The following is a 25,667-nucleotide window of genomic DNA, read 5'->3' as shown; positions in this document are numbered from 1 at the left end:
ATGTCATCATTATGCTCCACAAATCTAGCGGCTATGAGGGTCTCCCAAGCGTGCCTGCCTCATCTAGCCAGAGCGAGGGCCTCATCCCCGTCATCATCCCATCCGAGGACCTCCTCAGCCTCGTCCCCATCGCTGTCCTCCTCATTGGAGGAGACATCCAGTTCCTTCATCTCCTCCTCAGTCAGCTCATCTCCCCGTTGTAGCGGCAGGTTGTAAAGGGCGCAGCAGACGATGACGATGCATGACAGCCTCTGCGGACTGTATTGCAGGGCTCCACCAGACCGGTCCAGGCAGCGGAAACTCATCTTCAGCACCCAGATGGTCTGCTCCACCAAGTTGCGAGCTGCAGCATGAGCCTCATTATAGCATCAATCTGCTGCAGTCTGAGGCTGCCGCACATGTGTCATCAGGCACAGTCTCTGTGGGTAGCCCTTGTCCCTGAGGAGCCATCCCTGCAGCTTCTGTGGACCCTAGAAGACTCCGGGCCTCTGTGACCGACTGAGGATGTAGGTGTCGTGCACACTCCCTAGAAACTGTGCGCATACCTGCATAATGCATTTCTCATGGTTGCATACCAGCTGCACTTTCAGTGAGTGGAATCCCTTGCAGTTGGTGGTGTCCACCATGTGTAGCGGTGGAGACCTGAGCGCCACAAGGGTACAGTCAATCACATCTTACACCTGTGGGAATCCCGAGATCCAGGAGAATCCAATGGCCCTAGCATCCTGGCTGTCACGGGTAAAATGCACAAAGTTGTGTGCCCTTGAAGATGGCATCTGTGACCTCGTGGATGCATTTGTGCGTGGCGACTTGTGATATCCCACAGAGGTCACCTGTGGAGCCCTGAAGGGAGTCACTGATATAGAAATTGAGTGCCTCAGTCACTTTCACAGCCGCTGGCAGTGAATGCTATCCATGTCCTCTTGATGCCGATCCTGCAGTAAGTGGTAGATGTGAGTCACCAGGTTCATAGACATGCACAGTTGTAAGTGACACTGGTTCTTGGTCATCTGCAGGAATGACAGACAGCGCCTATAGACCCTGGGTGTCGCTAGGTGCTGACCAGCCACGGCTCGCTGTCACTCCTGGGTAGTGTGTGCTGGAGCCCCCTGCTGCCCCTTCTTCCTGAGGTTGCTGCTCTTGCCTTTGCCTGGCCAGGAGCCTCAGTCACTCTCTGCTCCGTCTTCTCTGCTATCTGTTGGCCATCAGGCATACAGCTAGGTCACCATGCTCCACGCTCCTGATGTGGTCCTCCTGCAGCATGAAAGAGAGAGAGAGAGACAGTTATTATGGCTGTATTTAGCACCTTTCCTGGCCCTGTGCAACTGCCCCTTAATGGTCACCCCTCAGATGGCCACTCATGAGTGCGCTTAATGGCTGTCCTGTCAGCCTGTGCCATGGGGGACACTGCTTCTAACCGGGATGCTGAGATTGCAAGGGGCTGTGAGTGCCTCTAGCATTGACTGCTACATGGCCAGCATTGGTGAGGAGATTGTACAACGTGTACAGTCCAACTGCTTTCTGGTCCAGTAAAGTGGTCACGGACTCGCAGTCTGTGCTGGGAGGAACGGGGAACGGGTAAGGTCTGGAGTGCTTGATGGTACTTGTTGTCTCCGTGTTGCTTGCATGGGTGGGCAGGCAGTCCAACCCCAATCATATCACTGTGGCTGCGCCTGAACTCTCTCAGTTGCAGAGGAATGGTCTGTTTATGCAGTTGTCCCTACTGCGTGGCCACTTCCCTCACCTACCCTGCCCCCCCCCCCACCTCGATTTCTTGTGCATGGGACCCAACGCCAGGGCAGCAGTTGCCCCACCCCAACAACAGTCGCCTCCGCTACTGGGCAGCAGTTGCCCTCGGACACCCCTCTGTCCCCTTGACAACAGTTGCCTCCAAGGCAGGGTGGCCCTTCACCTTGGCTCCCGAAGCCCTTGAAGCCCGCAAACCATCAGGCTACCCTGACGACCTCTGCAGAATGATGCTGTTCACTCACCTTCACTTCCCCCAGAGTGAATGCTGTTGTGAAACACGTCGACCTGATTTCCTGCTGATGTGGACGGATGATCCGGCAGGGGTCCAAGAGCCTGGCAGGATGGCCTTTTAATGATCTGCTGATGTATTACAATGAGCTCCCCAAGGACCACTGGTGGGAAACGCAGCCCACCATCAGCAGGCTGAGCAGACGATCAGCTGTCGTGAAACTGATCATACCGTATTGTCCGCACATGCCACCTATCATGCCTGCTGCCAGTGGGCATGGCAAAATTCCGCCCATGGCGTTTAGGAACAAAATGACCTCAGAGCTTAAGTTCACAAACTTTTGGTGGCAGAACATGTTGAGAAGACTGTATCTTTTTTTTAAAAAAAAAAGCATCCTTCAAATTATTAAAAGTGGTATAAAGTGCAAACACAAGGAAGTTATGCCAGACCTTTATAGAACAGCAGTTGGTCCCAGCTGGACTACTGCGTTTAAGTTTAGGCATCACACTTTAGGGTGTCCAGGCCTTCAAAATGGCTCAGAAAAGGTTGACTGGAATGATACTAGGGATGAGAAACTTCAGTAAAGTGGAGAGACAGTAGAAGCTGGGGTTGTTCTTGGAGCAGAGAATGTAGAGGGGAGATTTGATGGTGTTCAAAATCATGAAGGGTTTTGATAGCATAAATGAGGAGGAACTGTTTTCAGTAGGAGAAGATTGATAATCAGAGAACACTGATTTAAGGAGAATTGGCAAAAGAGTGAGAGGCGTTTTTACTCAGCGAGTCTTTTAATCTGGATTACATAGGCTGAAAGGGTGACGAAAGCAAATTCAGTAAGAATTTTCAAAAAGAAATAGGGTAAATGCTTGAAGGTAAACCATTTACAGGATTCTAGGGAAAGAGCAAGGGAGTGGGACTAATTGTGCCTCTTTAGTAGATATATCCAATGGGCTGAAAGGCCTCTTTCTGTGCTCTATCATTCTATGATTTCTGCTGTGGTAAATTAAATTATGTACCTGAATTAGGAGGAGTAGACTATATCTTGAAGATGGCACCGTGGTGATGCGGGGGGAGGGGAGGGTGGAATTCACAAGATTTCTGCCTTTCGAATGCTATAAACAGTCTGTGTGCTGCAGTTTTATAGTTTTTCTGTTTGTAACTCCGTGAAGTGATTTACATATGAACACACAAATATATAAATTAGAAACAGGAGTAGCCATTTGGCTCCTTGATCCTGCTCTGCCATTTGATAAGATCATGGCTGATCTGATTATGACATCAACTTTCCTATGTATTCCCTATATCCTTTGAGTTCCTTGTCAATCAAGAATCTATCAACTCAGTCTTGAAAATATCCACTTCCACTGATCTCTAGGGAAGAGAATTCCACAGACTAACGACCCTCAGAGAAAAAAAATTCTCCTTATCCCCATCTTAAATGGGAGACCCCTTATTTTTAAACTGTCCCCCTAATTCTAGTGTCCCCCGTAAGGGGAAACATCCTTTCAACATCCACCCTGTCAAGTCCCCTCAGTATCTTTATATGTTTCAATAAGAATGCCTCACATTCTTCTAAACTCCAATGGATACGGGAACAACCTATCCAATGTTTCCTCATGAGATAACCCTTTCATCCGGGAATCGGTTGAGTGAAGCTTCTCTGAACTGCTTCTAATTATATCCTTTCTTAAGTAAGAAGACCAAAACTGTACACAGTATTCCATATGGGTGGTCTTGCCAGCAACGGCAGCAAAACTTACCTACTTTTATATTCTATTCCCCCTTGCAATAAACGACAACATTCCATTTGCCTTCCTTATCACTTTCTGTATCTGGATGCTAGCTTTTTGTCAATCATGTACCAGGGCACCCGATTCCCTCTGTACTCCAGATTTCTGCAATCTCTCTCCATTTAAATAATATGTTGTTTTATTATTGTTCCTGCCAAGGGCAATCTCACATTTTCCCACTTTATACTCCATCTGCCAAATTTTGCCCACTCACTTAACCTATCGATATCCTTTTGAAACTCCTTATGCCCTCTTCACAAATTCTTTGTGCCATCAGCAAATTTAGCAATCATACATTCGGTCCCTCCATCCAAGTCATTGATATAGATTGTAAATAAAAAGTTGTTTGGTAGTACAGAACTTAAGTATTGCTTAAAAAAGACATGTTGTTGAAGCTTTTTGTCCTGCATTCATCAGGACAATTTGCAAGAGTACTAAATGTGAAGGGAACAATAATTTATACTTTGAGAAGAGAGTGTTGATTGTTTGGCAAGTGGACTCGGATTGGTAGAGGTGTTGCCATGGGGAATGCACCAGTTAACTAATGACTGACAGTTAACTGCCAAGCTTTCTTTGACTTCATGCCAGGCAGGTTGACTGATTGGTCAAGGCATTGCCCTGAGGAATGAACCAGAGAATGGCTGTCGCCTATCTTGTTTAGTTGAAACAGGTGTAATCTGTGTACATGTTCTTTCTGTCTGCAAAGAATTGGGCCCTGTGTTTTAATATATGTGGCTTCCAGCGCACATAAGTACACTATACTGCGAGTCGACTGAATTGATTGTCAGCGTAATTCTTAACATACGCAGGATTGTTTAACAAATGTTGTCCACTGGCAGAATCACATCTAATGTTGGACACTGTGTTTTGAGTTTTACACGTGCCTTGCTTGTTGCAAACAGCTGAAGGGACGTGCTGTTTGATATGATCACACCAGCACTGAAATTTACAAACCATATTACTCATTTGTCTAATAGGCAGAACGCCTTTTTGGCTTGATGGCCAAATGAGTAATATGGTATATGAATTTCAGTGCCAGTGTGAGGCTAAGTATTTATTTAGGTTATATGTCCCAAAGGCTGGGGGGGTTGTATTAAACAGCATGTCCCTTCGGCTGTTCGCAACAGGCAAGGTACCCAACCAACCTGTGCATGCAAAATTCAAAACATACAGTCCAACATTGGAGGTGATTCCATGATTGGACAACATTTGCTAAACAATCCTGAATGTGCTAAGAATTACACTGACAGCCAATTTAAGATTATCAGTCGGGCTCGCAATTTGGCTTACTTACATGTGCTAGAAGCTGCATATATTAATACATAGGGCCCTGTTCTTTGTAGACAGAAAGAACTCATACACACGTTGTGCCTGTTTCAGCTAAACAAAATAAGTGACAGCCATTCTCTGGTTCATTTTCCAGGGCAAGGCCTTAAACAATCAGAGTCAACCTGCCTAGTTTGAATTTAAACATAACTAATTGATGAATTGTCAGTGATCAGTTAACAGGTGCATTCTCCATGGCAACACCTCTAACAATCATAGTCCACTTGCCAACCAATCAGCAATCTCTCTTGTTATAAAGCATAAATTGTATTCCCTTTACATTTGGTATTCTTATGAACTGTCCTGATAAGTACAAGACGAAAAGCTTTGACAATTCATGTCTCTTTTCAGCAATACTCAAGACTGTAAATAGTTGAGGCCCCAACACTGATCCCTTTTTGATTTCTCTTTGCAATTCTTAAAAAAAAAACAGCTGGTTGGAATTCATAAAATTTATCCAAATTGCGCCTGAACAGGTGTAACTTTTCACTTTGTTATGTATATATTAAAGCTGAACTCCAGTTAGCAAAAGCTGTACTTTTTACACCATTAGTGAGTGGCATTGATCCACGTGCAAACATTAAAAAGAAAAAGAAAAAAAAACTTACATTTGTATGGTGTTCTTCAGGGCATCCAATGCATTTCACAACAAATGACATACTTTTAAAGTGCATTCATTGTTGTTTTAGTATAGTCAAATGTAGCAGCCTCTTTGTGCATAGTGATGCTCCAAAAGCAACAGAGACAAATGAGCAGATAATCAGTTTCTAGTGGTTTTATTTGAAGGATTAGTGCTAGGATAAGTCCATTTGTCTCTTGGAATAGAGCCATTTGTTCTATATATCCAGTTGATAGGCTGATAGGGTCTTTACTTAACATCTCATCCCAAAGACTGCACCTCTGTTAGGCAGTTCTGCACTCAGTACTGCACTGAAGTGGCAATCTAAACTGTTGAAGTATTGAGTAGGGATGCCGTGGATCAAGCCAAACTCAGAGGTGAGTGCTATCATTGAGTCAAGGTTGACATTGTAAAAAAAAATTTTGCTAATTACACTGAAGGTTCTCATATGATTGAAAGTGTTTACTAACTGATGTCTATGATTTCATATTCTGAATAACATTGTGTTAGCATAGGAATTACTGAGTCATTTTATATCTGGTTTGTCAGTTCTCTGATCCCAAGTCTTTAGAGCTCGGTAATGGGTTCTAGTGATCACAGATTTATTTCACTCCTGTATTCACAATTGCTTACAGGAGAAAGATATGACCTCTGCGTGCAACAATAGCATGAAGATCTTTCCCATGATGAATCATGTTGGATTCCTGAAGGTGTGCTATTGTACTATGTCAGTTAGATTAATAAGCATGTTTTATACTACACCATTATTTCTTGGGAAGGGACCATGAGTTCCATCTCCTCAAGATCTGCATTCTTAGCTAGCATTAGAAAATCAGCTAATTCTTGTTCAGGTATCTTCTAGATCTATTCTGCAAAAGCTATGCACACTTAGAGCTTTTAGCCTCTGCCAACACTCGCTCTAAAATTCTGAGTGAGTTTTGGGACTGCTGGGGCCTGATTTTAGCTCTGTAAGAAGTAAGTTTTGAATGAGTTAAAATTGGACCCCTAGTGGCCTACAGACAACCATCACCACAGATAACTGGGTAAGACAGCCAATTTAAGTTGATGTTTTTGCATCATTTGCTATGAAGTTGTTGTTTTGAGGCAATTCTTGTTATTTTTGCAAACTTAATTAAAAATTCCCATTGTTAGGTCCCTAATTAGAGTCATTAAAATTTGAGAGAGGTGCCTGTTGCTGCAGCAAACCATCTAAATAATTGAGAGAGTATTTGGAAACTGAAAGATCTGTAATCCTACATATATTAATGGCTGTTGCAAGAAGCTTCTGTATTTTTAGAGCAGCAAGTATTAACAATATAGAGTAAATCTTTCTTATTTTTGGTAATTGAACCATAGTCCTTTACAGTGCAGAAGGCCTTGAAATCTAGGGTGGCTGTTTGCCAGAGCCATCGAAAACCATTGCCATGGACTTATGAAACCCTGTCTCCATAACCTTGCATCTTCCTCTGCTGCAGGTATTTATCCAGTTTTCTGATTGAAGACGCAATGATCCCTGCCTCAACTATTCTCTGGCGTAACGTTCAATATTTCAACAGGTCTTTGCCTAAATATATTCCTTGAAATGACTCTCCTCATTTTCTTAATGATTCTATATAAATTGATAACCCCGTGTTATTGACCCACCAACTAGAAAAATGACCTTTCTCGATTCAGTCTAGCAATATAAAAATAAAGTCTTTCATTTATCAGTGCCTTTCACAACCTCAGGGCATCCCAAAGTGCTTTGCAGCCAATTAAATACTTAAGTATTCACTGTTGTAATTAGGAAATGCAGCAGCCAATTTGCACAGGAATGTGATAATGACCAGATAACCCTTCATAATTTCAAAAACCTCTCTTTAATCTCCCCTTAACCTTCTCTGCTTCGAAAGAAGTTGTGTCAGTATCTCAAGTCTCAAAGCAGCCTGCTTGAATGACACCCCGTCCACCTGCTTAAACATTCATTCGCTCCACCACAGGCACACAGTGGCAGCAGGCTTCATCAACAGCACCTTCCAAACTCATGACCTCTACCACTGAGAAGGACAAGAGCAGCAGATGCTAGGGAAAACCACCTGCAAGTTTGCCTCTTGACTTTGAACTAAATCTGCAAGTTCCCTTCCATGCTACACATCTTCCTGACTTGGAACAATATCATGTTCCTTCACTGTTATTGGGTCAAAACCCTGGAACTCCCTGTTGGTGTACCTACAACACATGGACTGCAATGATTCAAGAAGATGGCTCACTGCCACCTTTTCGAGGACAATTGGGATGGGCAATAAATGCTGGCCTAGCCAGTGATGCCACACTCCATGAAAGAATTAAAAATATTTGTGATCAATACTGTATGGCATTGATGTCCATTCTAAAATGAGGCACCCAAAACTGCAGACATTACTGTGTCCGAATGGAAGTTTGTAGAGCTATCTGTTCCTCGTTAACTTTTTGCATTCTACCTCTAAATATGAGACACAAGATTAGCCTTTTTAGTAATTCAATTATTTGCATTTATTTTCAGCAGACTGTTTATTGAATCCTTTGGGGGTTTGTTTGTCCATTGCTGTTAATAACAATACACTACATGGGCAGGAATTTACTGTCGGCAAGCAGGGGTAGGGCCCACTCGCTGATGCGTAAAATGATGCGGGATGACGTCGGGCAGAATCACCACCATCACCCCGCCCCATTTAAATTTTCTGGAAGGTGGGGGCGCAGCAAAATCAGCTGCGGGCCCGCCGACCTGTCAATGGCCACTGAGGCCATTGACAGGATCAATTAAGCAATTAAGGACCTGCCCGTTCAACCTTAAGGTTGGCGGGTAGGCCAGGAGGCCCAGTGGCAACTAGAAAAAACATGAAACCTCATTCAGCGGCAGGATGAGGTTTCATGTAGGGTTTTAAAAATTGTAATAAAGTTGTTATGGAAATTATGAACATGTCCCACTCATGTGGCCATGTCACATGAGGGGACGTGTAAGGGAATTTTTTTTTTCTATTTTTAATATTTTTAAAAGTCGAAGCAATCTCCCTGAGGCAGCACTTAGCCTCAGAGAGATGAGTGTGCTCTTTCATGCACATGCGCGAAAGAGTGTACTCTTGATTTTTAGGGATTCCCTCCGCCTGCACAGGGAGCGCATAGCGCTTCCCAGCGGACATCATGCTGGGTGGGCCTTAATTGGCCCGCCCACGTAAAATGGCGGTGCGACCCCAATCGGCGGCGATCGGGTCCGTGCCCGCCTGCGATTGGATCAGCTTCGCCCACCCGCCTTATTGTTGTGGCATAGAAAAACCCCCGTTTACTGTTTTGTACATTGGCTGCAGATGATATCCTATTGCTTGAGATCATTTAATCAGGGAAGAAGATGACAGTTTGTTGTTTTGTATTGACGTGATCTGCTTGGGACCAATCGATTTAGTTCTACACACAGCAACGCCAAAGGAACATTCAAAGAAAGTTGTAAATGGCAATATAATTTTTACTGCACAATCCCTGTGTCCACACTGTTGAGCCAGAGCTATGATGTGATAGGAATAACCAAAACATGCATTCCATAGTAGAGGAGATGAATATAACAAAATATAGGATAAAATAGATTTTTTTAATTAAAAAGAGCATGCTCCTCTGTATATATGGGAAAGAAAACAAATAGAATCTAGAGAAAAGGGAAAAACTACAAAATCACCTGGAAGCTTCTAACAGAGCTAAAATAGCTAAGGGGCTTTTTATGTCATGGAAGATTATTAAGTGGGAGGACTGAATACTTCAGAGCTAAGACGGATAAATGAAAATAGTGTGGCTATATTAGCAACCAAACAATCTGGGAAGTGAAATTTGAAAAAAAATGGAACGAACTTCACATAATCTGTAAAGGAAAGAGGACCTAATGGGAAGATTACAGGGAACTAGAAATGTGTCAAAACAGTGCCTGGAGCAGGGAAAAGGGAACTACAAATAAACATTGTTGCAGATGATGAACACAATGGAAAGAAGTTACTATAGCACTTTGATGGTAAGTGTACAAGGTGCATCGTTGCTACAAACAGTAAGAGGATCATCAAGGAAGTGATTACTCAAGGAAGTGGAGTGCTCAAATAATAGCCAGTGCTTTATAAGAGAATACTGGCTGAGAAACTGTTGACCTTTCTTGAGAATGATAGTCCACCTGGACAGTCCAAACTGTATTAGATTTCCAAAAAAAAAAAATCGTTGGTGAACAGGACTCTTCGAAAATATCAGCAGGATTAGACAAAGTCAACATGGATTTATGAAAGCAAGTATGTTTGACAGAGCCTGCTGGAGTTTTTTGAGGACACGACGAGTAGAATAGATGAAAGAGAATCAGTGGATGTAGTGGATTTTCAAAAAGCTTTTGATAAAGTCCCACTTAAGAGGTTAGTGTGCAAAAGTTAGTGTGCACATGGGATTGGGTGTAATATATTGGCATGGCTTGAGAATTGGTTGACAGACAGGAGACAGAGTAGGAGTAAATGGGTCTTTATCGGAGTGGCAGGTGGTGATTAGTGGGGTACCGCAGGGATCAGTACTTGAGCCCCAGCTGTTCACAATACATATCAATGATTTAGATGAGGGAATCAAATGTAATATTTCCAAGTTTGCTGACGACACAAAACTTGGTGGGAATGTAAGTGGTGAGTACGATGTAAAGCGGCTTCAAGACAACTTAGACAAGCTGAGTGAGTTGGCAAATGCATGGCAGATGCGGTATAACATGATAAGTGTGAAGTTATCCACTGTAGTAGGAAAAACAGAATGGCAGTGTGTTATTTAAATGTGATAGATTGGGAAATGTTGATGTGTGAAGGGACCCGGGTGTCCTCGCCCACCAGTCACTGAAAGCAAGCGTGCAGGTGCATCCAGCAGTTAAGAAGGCAAATGGTATGTTAACCTTCATTGCAAGAGGATTTGAGTATAGGAGCAAGGATGTCTTAATGCAGCTATACAGGGCCTTGGTGAGACCACACCTGGAGTATTGTGTGCAGTTTCGGTCTCGTTACCTCAAAGAATATACTTACCATAAGAGGGAGTGTAGTGAAGGTTCATCAGACAGATTCCTGGGATATCAGTATTGCTGTATGAGGAGAGATTGGGCTGACTAGGCTGGAGTTTAGAAGAATGAGAGGGTATCTCGTTGAAACATATAAAATTCTGACAGTCTGGTTGCAGGGAGGATGTTTGCCCTGGCTGAGGGGAGTCTAGAACAAAGGGTCACAGTCTGAGGATACAGGATAGGCCATCTAGGACTGAGATGAAGAGAAATTTCTTCAGTCAGAAGTTGGTGAACTTGTGGAATTCACTACCACAGAAGGCTGTGGAAGCCAAGTCACTGAATATATTTAAGAAGGAAATAGATTTCTAGACACTAAAGTCATCGAGGGGTATGGGGAGAGAGTAGGAGAATGATGTTGAGACAGAGGATCAGCCATGATCATATTGAATGGTGGAGCAGGTTCAAAGGGCTGCATGACCCACTCCTGCTCCTATTTTCTATGTTTCTTCATAAAAGGCTGCTTTTACAAATAATAGTGAGAGTTCAATGTAAAACATTCATATAGATGAAGAATTGGTTGAAGAAAAGCAAGAAGAGTAAGTACGTGTTAGGGAAATGAAGTCAATGTGGGGGAAGAAAGGGACGGCACTGAGTAATGTGCTATTTAGTTCAATGCTGGGACATTTGCAAATCCTAACCAACATTAATCATTTAGATCCAGGGACTTAATATTAACTATTGGATTTTATAGCTATTGAAGTACTTTAGTGGGCTGGGTGTTGAGGTTGACAAAGCAATTAAAAATCTAGAAAATTTAGAATAAAATCAGCAAGAGATTTAATGCCAGTAAGTATGTTTTGGGTATTGATTTTTATTTTAGTAAATTTGATCATTTTATTTTTTTCTTGCTGATATTATTTACCTTCCAGATATTTGATGTTTCTTGGGACTTGCACCAGCCAAACAAAATGATCAGCTGTGGTGTAAAACATATAAAGGTATGTACAAAGGGATTAGGAATCAATGTATTTTTGTTCGTTCCTACCCCCTCCCAAATGTATGTACGTTTTACATCAATCATCTTGCTTATTTAATTTGTAACAATCTGATTTGTTAAGCACATGTATTATATTCTTTTCTGAAATCTGAGAGCACTTTGCTTAAAGTTCCTTCCTACGTGCTGAATACTGACATCATTTTGGTTTATTTAAATTGTCAATTCTAATCTTAAAGTCAAATTAGTTATGAGGAATATTTTAATGTGTTCAAGATTCTCTTTTATGGAGATTTGAACTGAATTCAGATCAAATTGATGAGAATTAAAACTGATACTATTATTATTGTACTTCAAAATGTACCTAGGTTTATAAAATATTGAATGAAGGTTATTAGTGAAAAGGATTTAACACAGCTCTGTCATCCTGCCTTAGGTGAAGCAAGCAATGATAAAGCACTAATATAGTAAAATAGTTATGATATCAAGAATCATAATCATACCAAGAAATATCTGAAAGATAAACCATCCTGGCCAGTCTCAAAATTTTAAAAACTGTCACAACACAGCAAAAAATAAACTAGCTCCTTCTTTAGAGAATTTCACTCTTTATTCATATAGAAAAACAATACTTGAATTTTTAATGTTTTAAAAAATCGCTTTCAACAAAAAAAAATTTACGAACATGAAGATTATCTGGTCTCCGGTAAGGTCAACCTGAGATCGATGGGGTGCTGCAGGAAGCCATGCTACTGGCTTTGAAACAGGTGTATATTGAGATCTGGGAAAAGTTACTTTCAGCTAGAACTACTGCACATCTGGCAGGCTGTTTTCAGGTCTGGAAATTCCACATCAGTCCCAAACGTCAGACCCAAAGTCCTGAATCAGTTGAAATCCCTGGAGCCATTTTTTTTAAGAAGACAGGCCTCCTCTGTAGCCGACATCATCCATAGAGGAAGATATTTACTAAAAAGTAGCTTTAAAGAAAGATATAGGTGAAGGGTAATGATAAAGGTGATATTTTGGTCCCGTTATCAATAATTAAATGTGTTTGAAAACATATCCCCAGATTTGACCATGTTCTGTTTGGACTCTATTGGTTTGTCTGAATCTGGGTTTAAAATTGCTATAGTGCTGATGTACATTTTTGAAACTGCACATACTCGAAATGAATTACTTCAGCAACCGTTTTTAATTTTCTGTCATTCTTTGCATAAAAATCAATGGAAAAAGTAATAAAAAGATAAAAATGCAAGTTTTATTTGGGGAGTTTGTGACCAGGGGCAAGGTTGCATTCATGATTCATGCCTGCCTGCCTCCTCAGATCTCCACCATCACAGAAGCCAGTTTTCAGCCAATTTGATTCACTTCACGTGATATCAAGAAAAGGCTGAGCTCACTGGATGCAGCAAAAGCTATGCGCCCCAAGAACATACTGGCTACACAACATACTGGTTATAGTGATTGTTAGAGGTCAATCATCTCAGCCCCAGCACTTCACTGCAGAAATTCCTCAGACCATTATGCTAGGCCAAAGCATCTTTGGCTGCTTCATGAACTTCCCTTCGATTCACTCAATGTGACATCAAGAAACAGCTGAAGGCATTGGTTACATAAAAAGCTATGGACCCTGACAATGTCCTGGCTGTATTGCTGAAGATATGCACTCTAAATCCATGCATGTCCCTAGTCAAGCTGTTCCAGTACGACTATGACACTGACATCTACCCAACAATGTGGAAAATTGCCCAGGTATGTTCTGTACACAAGCAGGAGAAAAGCAATACAGCCAATTACAGTCCCATCAATCTACACTCAAATATTAGCAAGGTAATGAAGGTGTTGTTGACAATGCTGTCAAGTGGCACTTATTTACCAATAATCTGCTCAATGATGCTCAGTTTGGGTTCTGGCAAGGCTCCTGGACTCTCAGACCTTCTTGAATTTAAGAGATGAAAAGAGAGTGACTGCCATTGATATCAAGACAGCAGTGGACTGAATGGGGCATCAAGGAACCTTAGCAAAATTGGAGTTAGTGGAAATCAGGGGGAAACTCTCTACTGGTTGGAGTCATACCTAACACAAAGGTGGATGTTGGTGGCTGTTGGAGGTCAATCATCTCAATCCCAGGACATCGCTGCAGGAGTTCTTGAGAGCTCCTCAGGCTAGGCCCAACCATCTTCGGCTGCTTATCATTCACCTACCGTCTATTAGGTCAGGAGAGGGGATGTTTGCTGATAATGATTGCACAGTGTTCAATACCATTTGCTGCTCCTCAGATACTGAAGCAGTCTGTGCCTGCATGCAGCAAAACCTTGACAACACTCAGACCTAGACTTGTTTTTAATTGCTTCATGGGATGTGGGCATCACTGGCAAGGCCAGCATTTGTTGCTCATCCCTAATTGCCCTGGAGAAGGTGATGGTGAGCCTCCACCTTGAATCTCCTGCAGTCTGTCTGGTATGAGTACATCCATAGTGCTGTTCGGCAGAGAGTTTCAGGATTTCGACCCAGCGACAGTGAAGGAATGGTGATATAGCTCCAAGTCAAGATGGTGTATAGCGTGGAGGAGAACTTGCAGGTGGTGGTGTTCCCATGCATTCGCTGCTCTTGTCCTTCTAGGTTGTAGAGTTCGCAGGTTTAGAAGGTGCTGTTGGTGAGTTGCTGCAGCGCATCTTGTAGATGGTACGCACTGCTGCCACCGTGAGTCATTGGTGGAGGGAGTGAATGTTTGAGTTGGAGGATGGAGTACCGATCAAGCTGGCTGCTTTTGTCCTGGATGGTGTCGAGCTTCTTGAGTGTTCTTGAGGCAATAGTCACTGCTATCAATGCAAACAGTGTAGACCAGAGGACATGGAATGGCACAAGAGTGACAGGAGCAGTTAAGATCAGTGAATTTGACTTCACATGCCATATGTTTTTAAAATTTATACATGGGATCTGAATATCGCTGGCAAAGCCAGCATTTGTTATGAGCAACAAAATCCTACCATGACCCTGCGGGCAGAATCATGTGCCATAGTGAATTTGGTGCCTAGGGATATTTAATCAAGTGGGAGGATGGCAAGTGGGGACCTTGCCACCTTCCAGCTCGCATTTTAAGTCTGTGGTGATTGCGGCTCCAACAATGTTCCAAGAAGCTGGACACCATCCAGGACACAGCAGCCCAGTTGATCGGCACCCCATCCGCCACCTTAAATATTCACCCCCTCCACCACCAACACACAGTGGCAGCAGTGTGTACCACCTCCAAATACACTTCAGCAACTTGCCAAGCCTCCTTTGACCTCACCTTCTAAATCCATGACTTCAATTGCTTAGAAAGATAAAGGCAGCAGATGCATGGGAACACCACCTGCAAGTTCCCTAGCAAGTCACACCATCTGAACTTTGAACTATAATCACCATTCCTTTACTCTTGCTGTAACAGGAAACCTGGAAAACCCTTTCTAACAGCACTGTGGGTGTACCTACATCAGATGGGCTGCAGCGGTTCAAGAAGGCGGCTCACCACCACCTTCTCGAGGGCAGTTAGGGTTAAGCAACAAACGTTAACCATGCCAGCGATGCTTGCATCCCATGATTTTTTTTTAATGGTATGTGGAGATTAATGCACTCATCTTGACCATTCCTGTCATTGTGCCGCCCCGTGTCCTCTGGTCTACACTGTTTGCTTTGACAGCAGTGACTATCTGCTCCCATTGCCTCAAGAATACTCAAGAAGCTCAACACCATCCAGGGCAAAGCAGCCTTCTTGACTGACACCCCACCCTCCAACTTGAACATTCACTTCCTCCAGTGCAGTGACAGCAGTACCATATGCAAGATGCACTGCAGCAACTCACCTAGGCTCCTTCAACAGCATCTTCCAAACCTGCAACCTCTACCATCTTGAAGGACGAGGGCAGCAGGTGCAAGTTCCCCTCCTAACCACATATCTCAAGATAAATGGCTATTGAAGGATCTTGGGGCTGGCCATGATGTTTTTTCTCACTGGTTACAAAGCCAGAAGAATCTCCAGTTTACACAGGCTAGAACTGATTCTTTTTTTTAACAATTATAATAAGACAAAATTAAGGGCAGCTTGTTCCACACAACTGCCATTCCTTGTGCATCACCATATGGTCTTCCTACCCCACCCAAATATCATTAAACATCCAGGCCAATTAGAGGGAAAATATCTAGAAAATTCCTCTGACCCTCTCTTAGGTGATTTAAGCTAATCTAGGAGACCACTCTGGCCTGACTAATGTTCAGCTGTTTAAACCAAAAAAAGATATGAAGGTACTGAAAGTAATCTTCTACACAAATTAATCTTTTTTGAAACTTGAGAAGAGGCAGTCTGGCTCTTTCCAGTTGCTTCTAAATGATGCTATGTGAGAGAGATTACGTGGGAAATGAGCTCCTTGGCCCCCACCTTTAACAAGTGGTAACCTCTGAGGTAGATCGATGAGAATCTCCTTGGTATGTACTTGTGCCACCCAGTTACACACATGAGGAATCTTAGTGTTGACAGCTGTGATTCTACGTAATATTGTAGGTGACATGTTGACTCTAGGCCACATTACTTTTTTTGAGGGATATATTGGGGCAGGTTGCATATAAATAGCAAGGTATTGCTGATGAGTCAAATATGTGCAGTGATTTCCCTTCTAATGCTGATGACATCTTTTTTTTAAGTGGTCTGCAGCATCTTCTCGCTACAATGCTGCCTCACATCCATTTTTATATTATACAATTGTTGACGCTGCACATGGTCATAATTATAACTTTAATTGCTTATACATTTTTTAAATGTGGACCATTCTCCTGGACAACAATGAAAGTAGTTTGACACTATAACTTGTAATTCTGTTCTTAATCCAGGAAAATTCTATAGTCTGCCAACAAATTTGCCCTTCATGTTATGAAGTTTAGCACAGCTGTATGTTATGAAAAAAAATGTCTGCTTTCTCTTTAGGCATTCAGTCATACATTTTGAAATGAAAATTACATTTCTTTTGTGTACATGTGTTTGTAACAGAAACCTAAGTTGATTTTTATTTTCTTTTTCAGTTTTGGAGTTTATGTGGGAATGCCTTAGCAGCCAAACGGGGCGTGTTTGGCAAAACTGGAGAGCTCCAGACGATTTTGTGCCTGGCCTGTGCACGTGATGAGGTTACTTATTCAGGAGCACTAAATGGTGACATTTATGTATGGAAAGGGATTAATCTTGTGCGGACTGTCCACAGTGCACATGGGGTATGTATGTATGACTGGAATTATATGGCTTTTGAATGAAAAAATATGAAGTGCTGAAATATGTCAATTCTTTTGCCATTTATTTTAGGTCTTCTGAAAAACTTTGGTTTCAGTATGACTGAGGATTCAGACTAATGCTTTGAACAACCAAATGCCATTTACTTGTTAGATTATGACCATTTGTTCTCCTGTGTTTACTACTTTCACCAACTAAGTAAAAGAAGGAGAGCGTGTTGATAATGCACAGCAGGCTCTTTGGTATCTGTGAAGGGAAAATGGAGGTTACTGAAGTTTCCAGTGTGTTATTGTATTTTGACCCATATTTAGTCATCAGTGGTGAAGTGATGGTGAAAAAAATAAGTATGATTAAAAATAAATGCCAAAGACAACCAGAAATGTCTGTATTGAAGTATTTACACGCTGCAGCTGGCTCACTGGGTTGATAGTCCGCAGTCTCCTGGCTACTTAGTTTTCCCTTTCCAGTCATTTCTATTAACTCCACTCTCTGGCAAATGCAGTAGAAACATGCATTCCTCCACACCACCACCAAAAGCAGATTGTGCTCAATTAACTCATGTTTGTGGGGCCTTGCTGCATATTGGCTACTGTGCTTATCTACAAAGCTACAGTAACTACACTTCAAAAATAATTTTCTCTTTCTCTGTCCCTCTGTTTCTCTCACAAGTTCATGTGCTTTCCAGTCTGGCCAGCCTCCTCATGCTTCCTTCTGCCTCATGTTTTAAACAAAAAAACTTTTACGCATTCACTTAGATCTAGTTTTGAAAAAGTTTAAACAGCTAAATGAAAAGCACTACGTTTGTGTACTATTGGTGCCATACTTAATTATATGTTCCATGTAGTCAGCGGTGGCATCCTTCCATCTGCGTAAGATGATAAACATGCAGCAACTCAAATCCATTGAAGATGGGGTGGCTTCATATGGTGTGCTTTTGCTGATGGCTGAAGATCTGTGAGAGGCAGGTTACCACAAGTACTGCATCAGAAATGGTTATCAGATGTTGTTGTGGGTTCCTGTTTTCTGTGTTGGCACCTGTTGGCAAAGCTGCTGTAGCCACTGATCACCATGGTGACACATGCCAGCCCACAGGTGATATTTCCATTTTCCTCTTGTCGGCTAGTATCTCCCAGGAGTGAGAATCTGTGTTTAGGGCCTCCATGTCACACTTGAATTGAAGGTTTGGGTGTCCTACGAGTTGTCAGGCTCCAGCTACCTTACCACACAGAAAATCCTTGAGCATGTGACCATCTTCCAGCCTGTGAATGTACCTGAGCCAGGGAGGTCGCCTCTGTTTAATGAGTGCCAATGTACTTGGCTGCTTTGCCTTTGAGAGGACTGCCACATTTGTGATTTTGTCCTTTCATTAGATGCCCAGAATGCACTGCAAACAGCAAAGATGAAAGTTATTGAGCTTCCCTTCTTGATAGCTGTGGATCGTCCATATTTCGCAGCTGTACAGCAAGGTGCTGAGAATACAAGCCTCATAAACCAGCATCTTGGTCCTAAGAGTCAGCTTGATGTTATTCCACGTGCATTTCGTGAGTTGGCCAAAGGTGGTAGATGCTTTCCCAATGCATGTATTAAGTTCTACATCAAGAGACAGTTTATCTGTCACCATGGACCAAAGGTAGCAGAATTTGCTAACCACTTAGTGTGTTTAGTGTGATCAAGGGTGCAGATGCGGACACCTTGGCCCATGACCATGGCTTCCTTGACAAATTCAGAGAACAGTTTAAAGACATGGAGAGACAATTCATGAAAATTGGTACATATTTCAATGCCCTGCAAATAGCAACACATTCAAGTGGAGATGGTGGTGTAGTGGTAAATGTCACTGAACTTATATTCCAGAGGCCCAGGCTAATGTCAAGGGTTCAAATCCCACCATGGCAGCTGGTGGAAGTTAAATTCAGTTGATAAATCTGGAATTGAAAGCTAGTCTCAGTAATGGTAAACACCCATATGGTTCACTACTAGGGTCCTTTATGGAAGGAAATCAGCTGTCCTTACCTGGCCTGGCCTACATGTGACTCTAGACCCACAGCAATGTGGCTGACTCTTGACTGCCCTCTGAAATGGCCTGGCAATCCACTTAGTTCAAGGGCCATTAGGGATGGGCAAGAAATGCTGGCCTTGCCAGTGATACCCACATCCATGAAAGAATAAAGAAAAAAATGGTGGTTGTTCTTTGTAATTACAAATGCACAGTTGGGCAATGTTTGATCTGTTTGATGCATATTTCAACATGTGGCTGTTTTGCAAAGCACATAAAGACTTCATGTTACAAAAGTTAACTTAAAGTAACAACAAAGTGACGCTTTATTTAAAAACTCATCCAGTCAGGAATCTTCAGCATGAATGCCTGTGAAGAGGGATTTGCCACAGGAGGCCGAGATGGTTGTGTTCGCTTGTGGGATTTAAATTTCCAGCCCATCACTTTGATTGATCTCAGGGAAACTGATCAAGGATACAGAGGTAAGCGAATAACCTATTGCTTTTTCTATCTATAAACTTTCATTTAGCATCAAAATTCGTTAATAAGGCTGAATGTGGGAATGTATGTGTGGATATCTTGGGTTTGCAGAGCAATTGGTGGCTTTTAAAAATATTTGGTATAATGCCCTTCATTCACTTGTATTATAGTCTATGAATGTTAATATATTTGTCTAGGAATATGAATATATTTGACTAAAGATCCTATCGTGATTTTCTTGGGATTTACTGTTAAGTAATTCCCTAAAAACGGTCCTGAATTTGGGAAAATAGAGGATGGGGAATTTCACCCCACCCTCTTTTCCCTCCCTAACCCCACCAATATCCTTCAATTACGCTTTAAAACTATGGCCTCCGTCTGGAGCAGGGGAAATATGAGGCATTCTGTGGTCTTTTGCTGCAGGAATGCAAAATTAAGCTCCTTTCCCTAAATTACTGTCAGGAGCAGTAAGCAGGCTAGTAAGGGAAGAGAAAATATGTGGTCTGATCAGTGGCATTCTTGAGCTGGTGCAAAGTGGGGCCTGTAGAAGCTAGTTATTTTTATAAAATATTTTTTACTACGTTTCTGTAGGTTACCACTTTCCTAATTCTTCCTGCCTGAAGGTGTGTCTTCAGGTGCGTCTGGCCTCCATGTATTGTGCATCTGTAGGAGTCAAGTGTCAGCTTGGCTAAGTGGTGGCCCTCTTGCATTTGAGTGAGAAGGTTATGGGTTCAAGCCTCACTCCAGGGCTTCAGTGTATAATCTACTGAAATGTAGCATCTTTCAGAAGAGATGTTAAACTGAGGCTCTGTATGTATTCCTGTCCTGGCGGACAAGAAAAGATCCCATGGCTCTACTTGAGATTCTGTTGATCTCCCAAATACCTATCCCTCAGCCATCACCAGAAAAGCTCATTAACTGACCTTGTTTGTTGGCTGTCTTGTTTGCCTAAAACAGTGACTAATTTATTGTTTATGAATTGCCTTGGGATGTTCTGATGACATGATAGGCACTATATAATTGCATCTCCTTTCTTGCATGATTTTTGAATAAATAATTAATCAGTTAAGCTACCAACCAAACATAAATTGACTGAATATAGTGGGAGCAAACCATATGTGACAAAATGTGCATTTAACGAATGAGCAACCAGCAGAAAAGTAGGCAATCAATTTTTAAAAATTCATTCATGGGATGTGGGCTTCACTGGCTGGGCTAGCATTTATTGCCCATCTCTAGTTGCCCTTGAGAAGGTGGTGGTGAGCTGCCTTCTTGAACCGCTGCAGTCCATTTGGTGTAGGTACAATCTCTTTCTCTCTGCCATTTGCCTTCTTCACCTTGGTGAATGTACACAGCAAGTAATAGGGTAAGTTAAATATGTTTAAAAAATGCACAATTCTAAAGTAACTCACTCATTAAAAATGTTAAAAATGCTTGCCAAGAAGTTACCTTGTAAAGACCTCACTTCTCCTTTGAGCTGAGGTTTGCATTGAAGATTTTGCCAAAGCCTTAGATATAAAATTTCTCCAAGAGGTGACCTTTAGAACTTTGATAAGCACCATGGAAGTGTTAGATCCAGGATATTGCTACAAATTCCACTGTGGGAATAAGGCAAGAGCACATGGGTTGAAACTAGTAAGAAGCAAATTTAGGACTCATCAGAAAGATTTTGATACAGTGCGGCCTATAGATTGGAGCTCTGGGCTAAGTGTTGGGGGGCAAAGATCCTGGAATCATTTGAACAATTGGATGTTGCAATGGGATTGTAGAGGCTTTGATTAGAGATGTTAAAATGGGTTGAATTGCCCTACTCCATATTTTATATTGTACTTTTATGAAAGTAGTTAACCAATTACAGTTGTGGAAATGATCGGTGCAAAATTCCCAATAGGTTTACACTATCTACAGAGTAAACCCATGTGTCCTGCCTCAAATCATCAGCAGTTCCTGATTTCCCTTAACTTCTGTTGCACTGTTTTCAACTTTGGTGCTGTCTTGCAGCATATGTCCCTCCCTGACCTTTCATCTAGACTTCTTAATCATATGTTTTTTAAAAAAAAACTGGGTAACTTTCAGAATGTTTTGTTTTGTACTTCTGCTATGCAATTATTTTGTAACAGGACTATTTTTCATGGAGCTGGTTTAAAGTGATGTAAGTTTGTGACGTTGCATTCATGCTGTGCATTAGTTGATCTGCCGCTGATTTGTGGCTTGTAGGGAATCAATTATTTAATTTTGGTCAGTCGGTTCAGCAATCTTAATTAGTTATTTTCATGTTGACCTGGTTGTCACTTCATTAAATGTTGTATTTACAAATTACATGCATAAATATACACACAGATGTAAACATGCACACCAAGCAGTCCAGCATGAGGCTACTTTAGACACAAATCCTTAATGTGAAAAAGTCCAAGCTAACACCATAGAAATACAGAAACTAGGAGCAGGAGTAGGCCATTCGGCCCTTCGAGCCTGCTCCGCCATTCATTATGATCATGGCTGATCATCCAACTCAATAGCCTGTTCCCGCTTTCTCCCCATACCTTTTGATCTCTTTCGCCCCAAGAGCTATATCTAACTCCTTCTTGAAAGCATACAATGTTTTGGTCTCAACTACTTTCTGTGGTAACGAATTCCACAGGCTCACCATTCTCTGAGTGAAGAAATTTCTCCTCATCTCAGTCCTAAATGGTCTACCCTATATCCTCAGACTGTGACCCCTGGCTCTGGACTCCCCCACCATCTATCCTGTCTAGTCTTGTTAGAATTTATAGGTTTCTACGAGATCCCCCTCATTCTTCTGAACTCCAGCAAATATAATCCTAACCGACTCAATCTCTCCTCATATGTCAGTCCCACCATCCCAGGAATCAGTCGGGTAAACCTTCGCTGCATTCCCTCTATAGCAAGAACATCCTTCCTCTGATAAGGAGACCAAAACTGCACACAATGTTCCAGGTGTGGTCTCACCAAGGCCCTGTACAATTGTATGCTACAGCCTACCAGGTCAGCACAAGGTAGGGGTCAGTTCCCTTCACTCCCATAGGAAATGAAATGTGTGTTGGCAAATGAAAGTTGTTTTGATGGGTAATTTCAATCAATCCCATATAAATGAGTCAGAATGGGTAAATGCACCTCGACTCTGGGCATAACAGATGCTTATCTTTGGTTTTTTGTAAACGACCCAGACAACATATAATAAATGGAAGTTGTAATGTTTCAGGAGCAGCAAATCTAAACCTAAAGAGCAAGGCCAAGGTTGATAATTTCTTAATATTTTTGAGATAATGGGAACCTGAGGGAAAATTCAGAGCATGAAACGGGAAACGGAGACTTATTGAGTGACTCTGAAAGACAGAAGCAGCAGAGGTTTAAAAAGTGTGCAGCACAGGAATATGGCCGTATTAAAAGGTATATATGTAAATGCAAGAAGCATTGTGAATAAAGCCGATGAGCTGAGGGCACAGAGACATGGCAGTATCATATCATCGTTACAACGGGAACTTGGCTGAAGGAGGAGCAAAAATGGCTGCTGAACATCCCTGGATATAGAGGATTTTAGGCCAGATTGGGAGGGGGATAAAAAGGGTAGGGGTGTAGCATTATTGGTTAAAGGATCAATTACAGCCATGAGGAGGTATGTTATACTAAATGAGGCCATATGGGTGAGCCCAGAAATTACAAAAAAAGTCATCCACACTGCTATAGACCCCCAAATAGTGGAAAGGAGTTAGGAGAGCAGATATGTAGGCAAATTCCTGAGTGCAAAAACAATAGGGCAATAGTCATTGGGGACTTCAACTATCTTAAAATCAATTGGGATACGAACAGTGTGAAGAACAGAGAGGGCGCAAAATCCTTGAACTGCATTCAAGCGAACTTTTTTAGCCAGCAAGTAACAAGCTCAAAGAGAGGGTGCAATTCTAGATTTAGTATTAGGAAATGAAGCTGGGCAAGTGGATGGAGGAGCAGTGGGGGACCATTTTGGAGATGATGACCAAATTTAGCATCACTATGGAAAAGGGCAAAGATAGAATAGGAGTAAAAGTTCTAAATTGGGGGAAGACAAATTTTATAAAGCTGAGTGGTGAGCTGGTGAGAGTGGACTGGATACAGCTATTAGAAGGAAAAACTGTCAAATCAGTGTGAGGCATTCAAAGGTGAGATTCTACAGGCACAGTATAGACATTCCCCACAAAGAAAAAGGGTGGTACTGCCAAATATGGAGCCCCCTGGTTTTCCAGAAGCATACAGGCCTAGATAAAGCAGAAAAAGAAAGCTTATGACAGTCGCAAAAGACTTAATACTGTAGAAAACCTAGAGCAGTATAGAAAGTACAGGGGTGAAGTAAAAATGGAAATTAAGAGAGCAAAGAGAGGATATAAAAAAAATATTGGCAGGTAAAATCAAAGAAAATCCTAAGGTGTTTCACCAGTACCATTAAGAGCAAGAGAGTAACTAGGTAAAAGGTAGGCCCTATTAGAGATGTACAGCATCATTCCACAAGTTACCATGAAGATGTGGGCAGGGTTCTCAATGAGTTCTTTGTCTCTTTCTTCACTAAGGAGAGGGATGATGCAGACATTTTAATTAAAGAGGATGAGTGTGAAATATTAGATACAATAAGCATAGTGAGAGAGGAAGTACTGGAGGGACTAGCATCCTTGTAGGTGGATAAATAACCAGGGCTAGATGGATTATATCCTCGGCTGTTGAAGGAAGCCAGGGAGGAAATAGTAGATGCTCTGAGGATCATTTTCCAATCCTTTCTAGATACAGTTGTAGTCCCCGAGGATTGGAGGTCTGCGAATGTTGCACCATTATTTAAAAAGGGTGCAAGGGTAGGCCAGAAAATTATAGGCCAGTCAATCTGACTTCGGTGGGCAAATTATTGGAATCAATTCCGAGACACAGGATAAACTGCCACTGGGAAAGGCATGGATTGATCAGGGATAGTCAGCATGGTTTTGTTAGGGGAAGGTTGTGTCTTACTAACTTAATAGAATTTTTTGAGGAAGTAACAAGGAGGATTGATGAGGGTAGTGCAGTGGATGTTGTCTACATGATTTCAGTAAGGCATTTGACAAGGTCCCACATGACACACTGGTCAGGAAAGTGAGATCTCGTGGGATACAGGGGAAGGTGGCAGGTTGGATCCAAAATTGACTCAGTGACAGGAAACAGGGTAATGGTCGATGGATGTTTTTGTGAATGGAAAACGGTTTCCAGTGGTGTTCCACAGGGCTTAGTGTTGGGGCCCTTGCTGTTAGTTGTATATATTAATGATTTAGACTTAAATGTGAGAGGTATGATTGGGAAATTTGCAGATGACACAAAAATTGGCTGTGTAGTTGATAATGAAGAGGATAGCTGTTGACTCCAGAATGGTATCAATGGTTTGATTGAGTGGTCAGAGAAGTGGCAAATGGAATTCAATCCGGAAAAGTATGCGGTAATGCATTTGGGGAGGGCAAACAAAGCAAGGGAATATTCAATAAACAGGAAGTTATTGAGGGGTTGAGGAAGTGAGAGACCTTGGAGTGCATTTCCACAGGTCCTTGAAGGTGGCAGGACAGGTGGATAAGGTGGTCAAGAAAACATATGGAATGCTTTCCTTTATTGGGCAAGGTATTGAATACAAAAGCAGGAATGTAATGATGGAACTGTGTAAGTCACAGCTGGAATTTTGTGTACAGTTTTGGTCACCACTTTACAGGAAGGACATAACTGCTCTGGAGATTTACAGGAATGTTGCCAGGCTTGAAAATTGTAGCTATGGGAAGAGATTGGATAGGCTAGGGTTGTTTTCCTTAGAACAAAGGAGTCTAAGGGGTGACCAAATTGATGTGTACAAAATTATGAGGGGCCTAGATAGGGTTGACAGGAAAGACTTGTTTTCCCTAGCTGAGGGGTCAATTACCAGGGGGCATAGATTTAAGGTGATTGGTAGAAAGATTAGAGGGGACATGAAAATTTTTTTCACCCAGAGGGTGGTGGGCAGCTGGAATTCACTGCCTAAGTTGGTTGAAATTCTCAACTCATAACCTGGATCTGCATCTGAAGTGCTGTAACCTGCAAGGCTACAGGACAGGTGCTGGAAAGTGGGGTTAAAATGATTGACTAAATTCTTTTTTTCTCTTTTTGGCTGGCACAGGCATAATGGACTGAATGGCCTCTTTCTGCACTGTAACTTTTCTATGGTTCTAATAGAACATTGTA

The 25,667-nt window shown here is 42.1% G+C and overlaps 1 protein-coding gene across 4 annotated transcripts in view; it reads left to right on the top strand.

The window, feature by feature from the left end:
* eml5 (EMAP like 5) overlaps window positions 1–25,667 on the top strand; it is a 192,310-nt gene that overhangs the window by 25,507 nt on the left and 141,136 nt on the right. For all 4 annotated transcript variants that reach the window (XM_041214377.1, XM_041214374.1, XM_041214375.1 and 1 more), the window contains exons 4-6: window positions 11,651–11,719; window positions 16,771–16,956; window positions 19,315–19,450. In XM_041214377.1, coding sequence (XP_041070311.1) covers window positions 11,651–11,719; window positions 16,771–16,956; window positions 19,315–19,450 — 391 coding nt within the window. The remainder of the gene's footprint in view (window positions 1–11,650; window positions 11,720–16,770; window positions 16,957–19,314; window positions 19,451–25,667) is intronic.

This window comes from Carcharodon carcharias, chromosome 20, assembly GCF_017639515.1.
Source record: "Carcharodon carcharias isolate sCarCar2 chromosome 20, sCarCar2.pri, whole genome shotgun sequence".
NCBI lineage: Eukaryota > Metazoa > Chordata > Chondrichthyes > Lamniformes > Lamnidae > Carcharodon > Carcharodon carcharias.
This window is presented reverse-complemented; position numbering and strand designations above follow the sequence as displayed.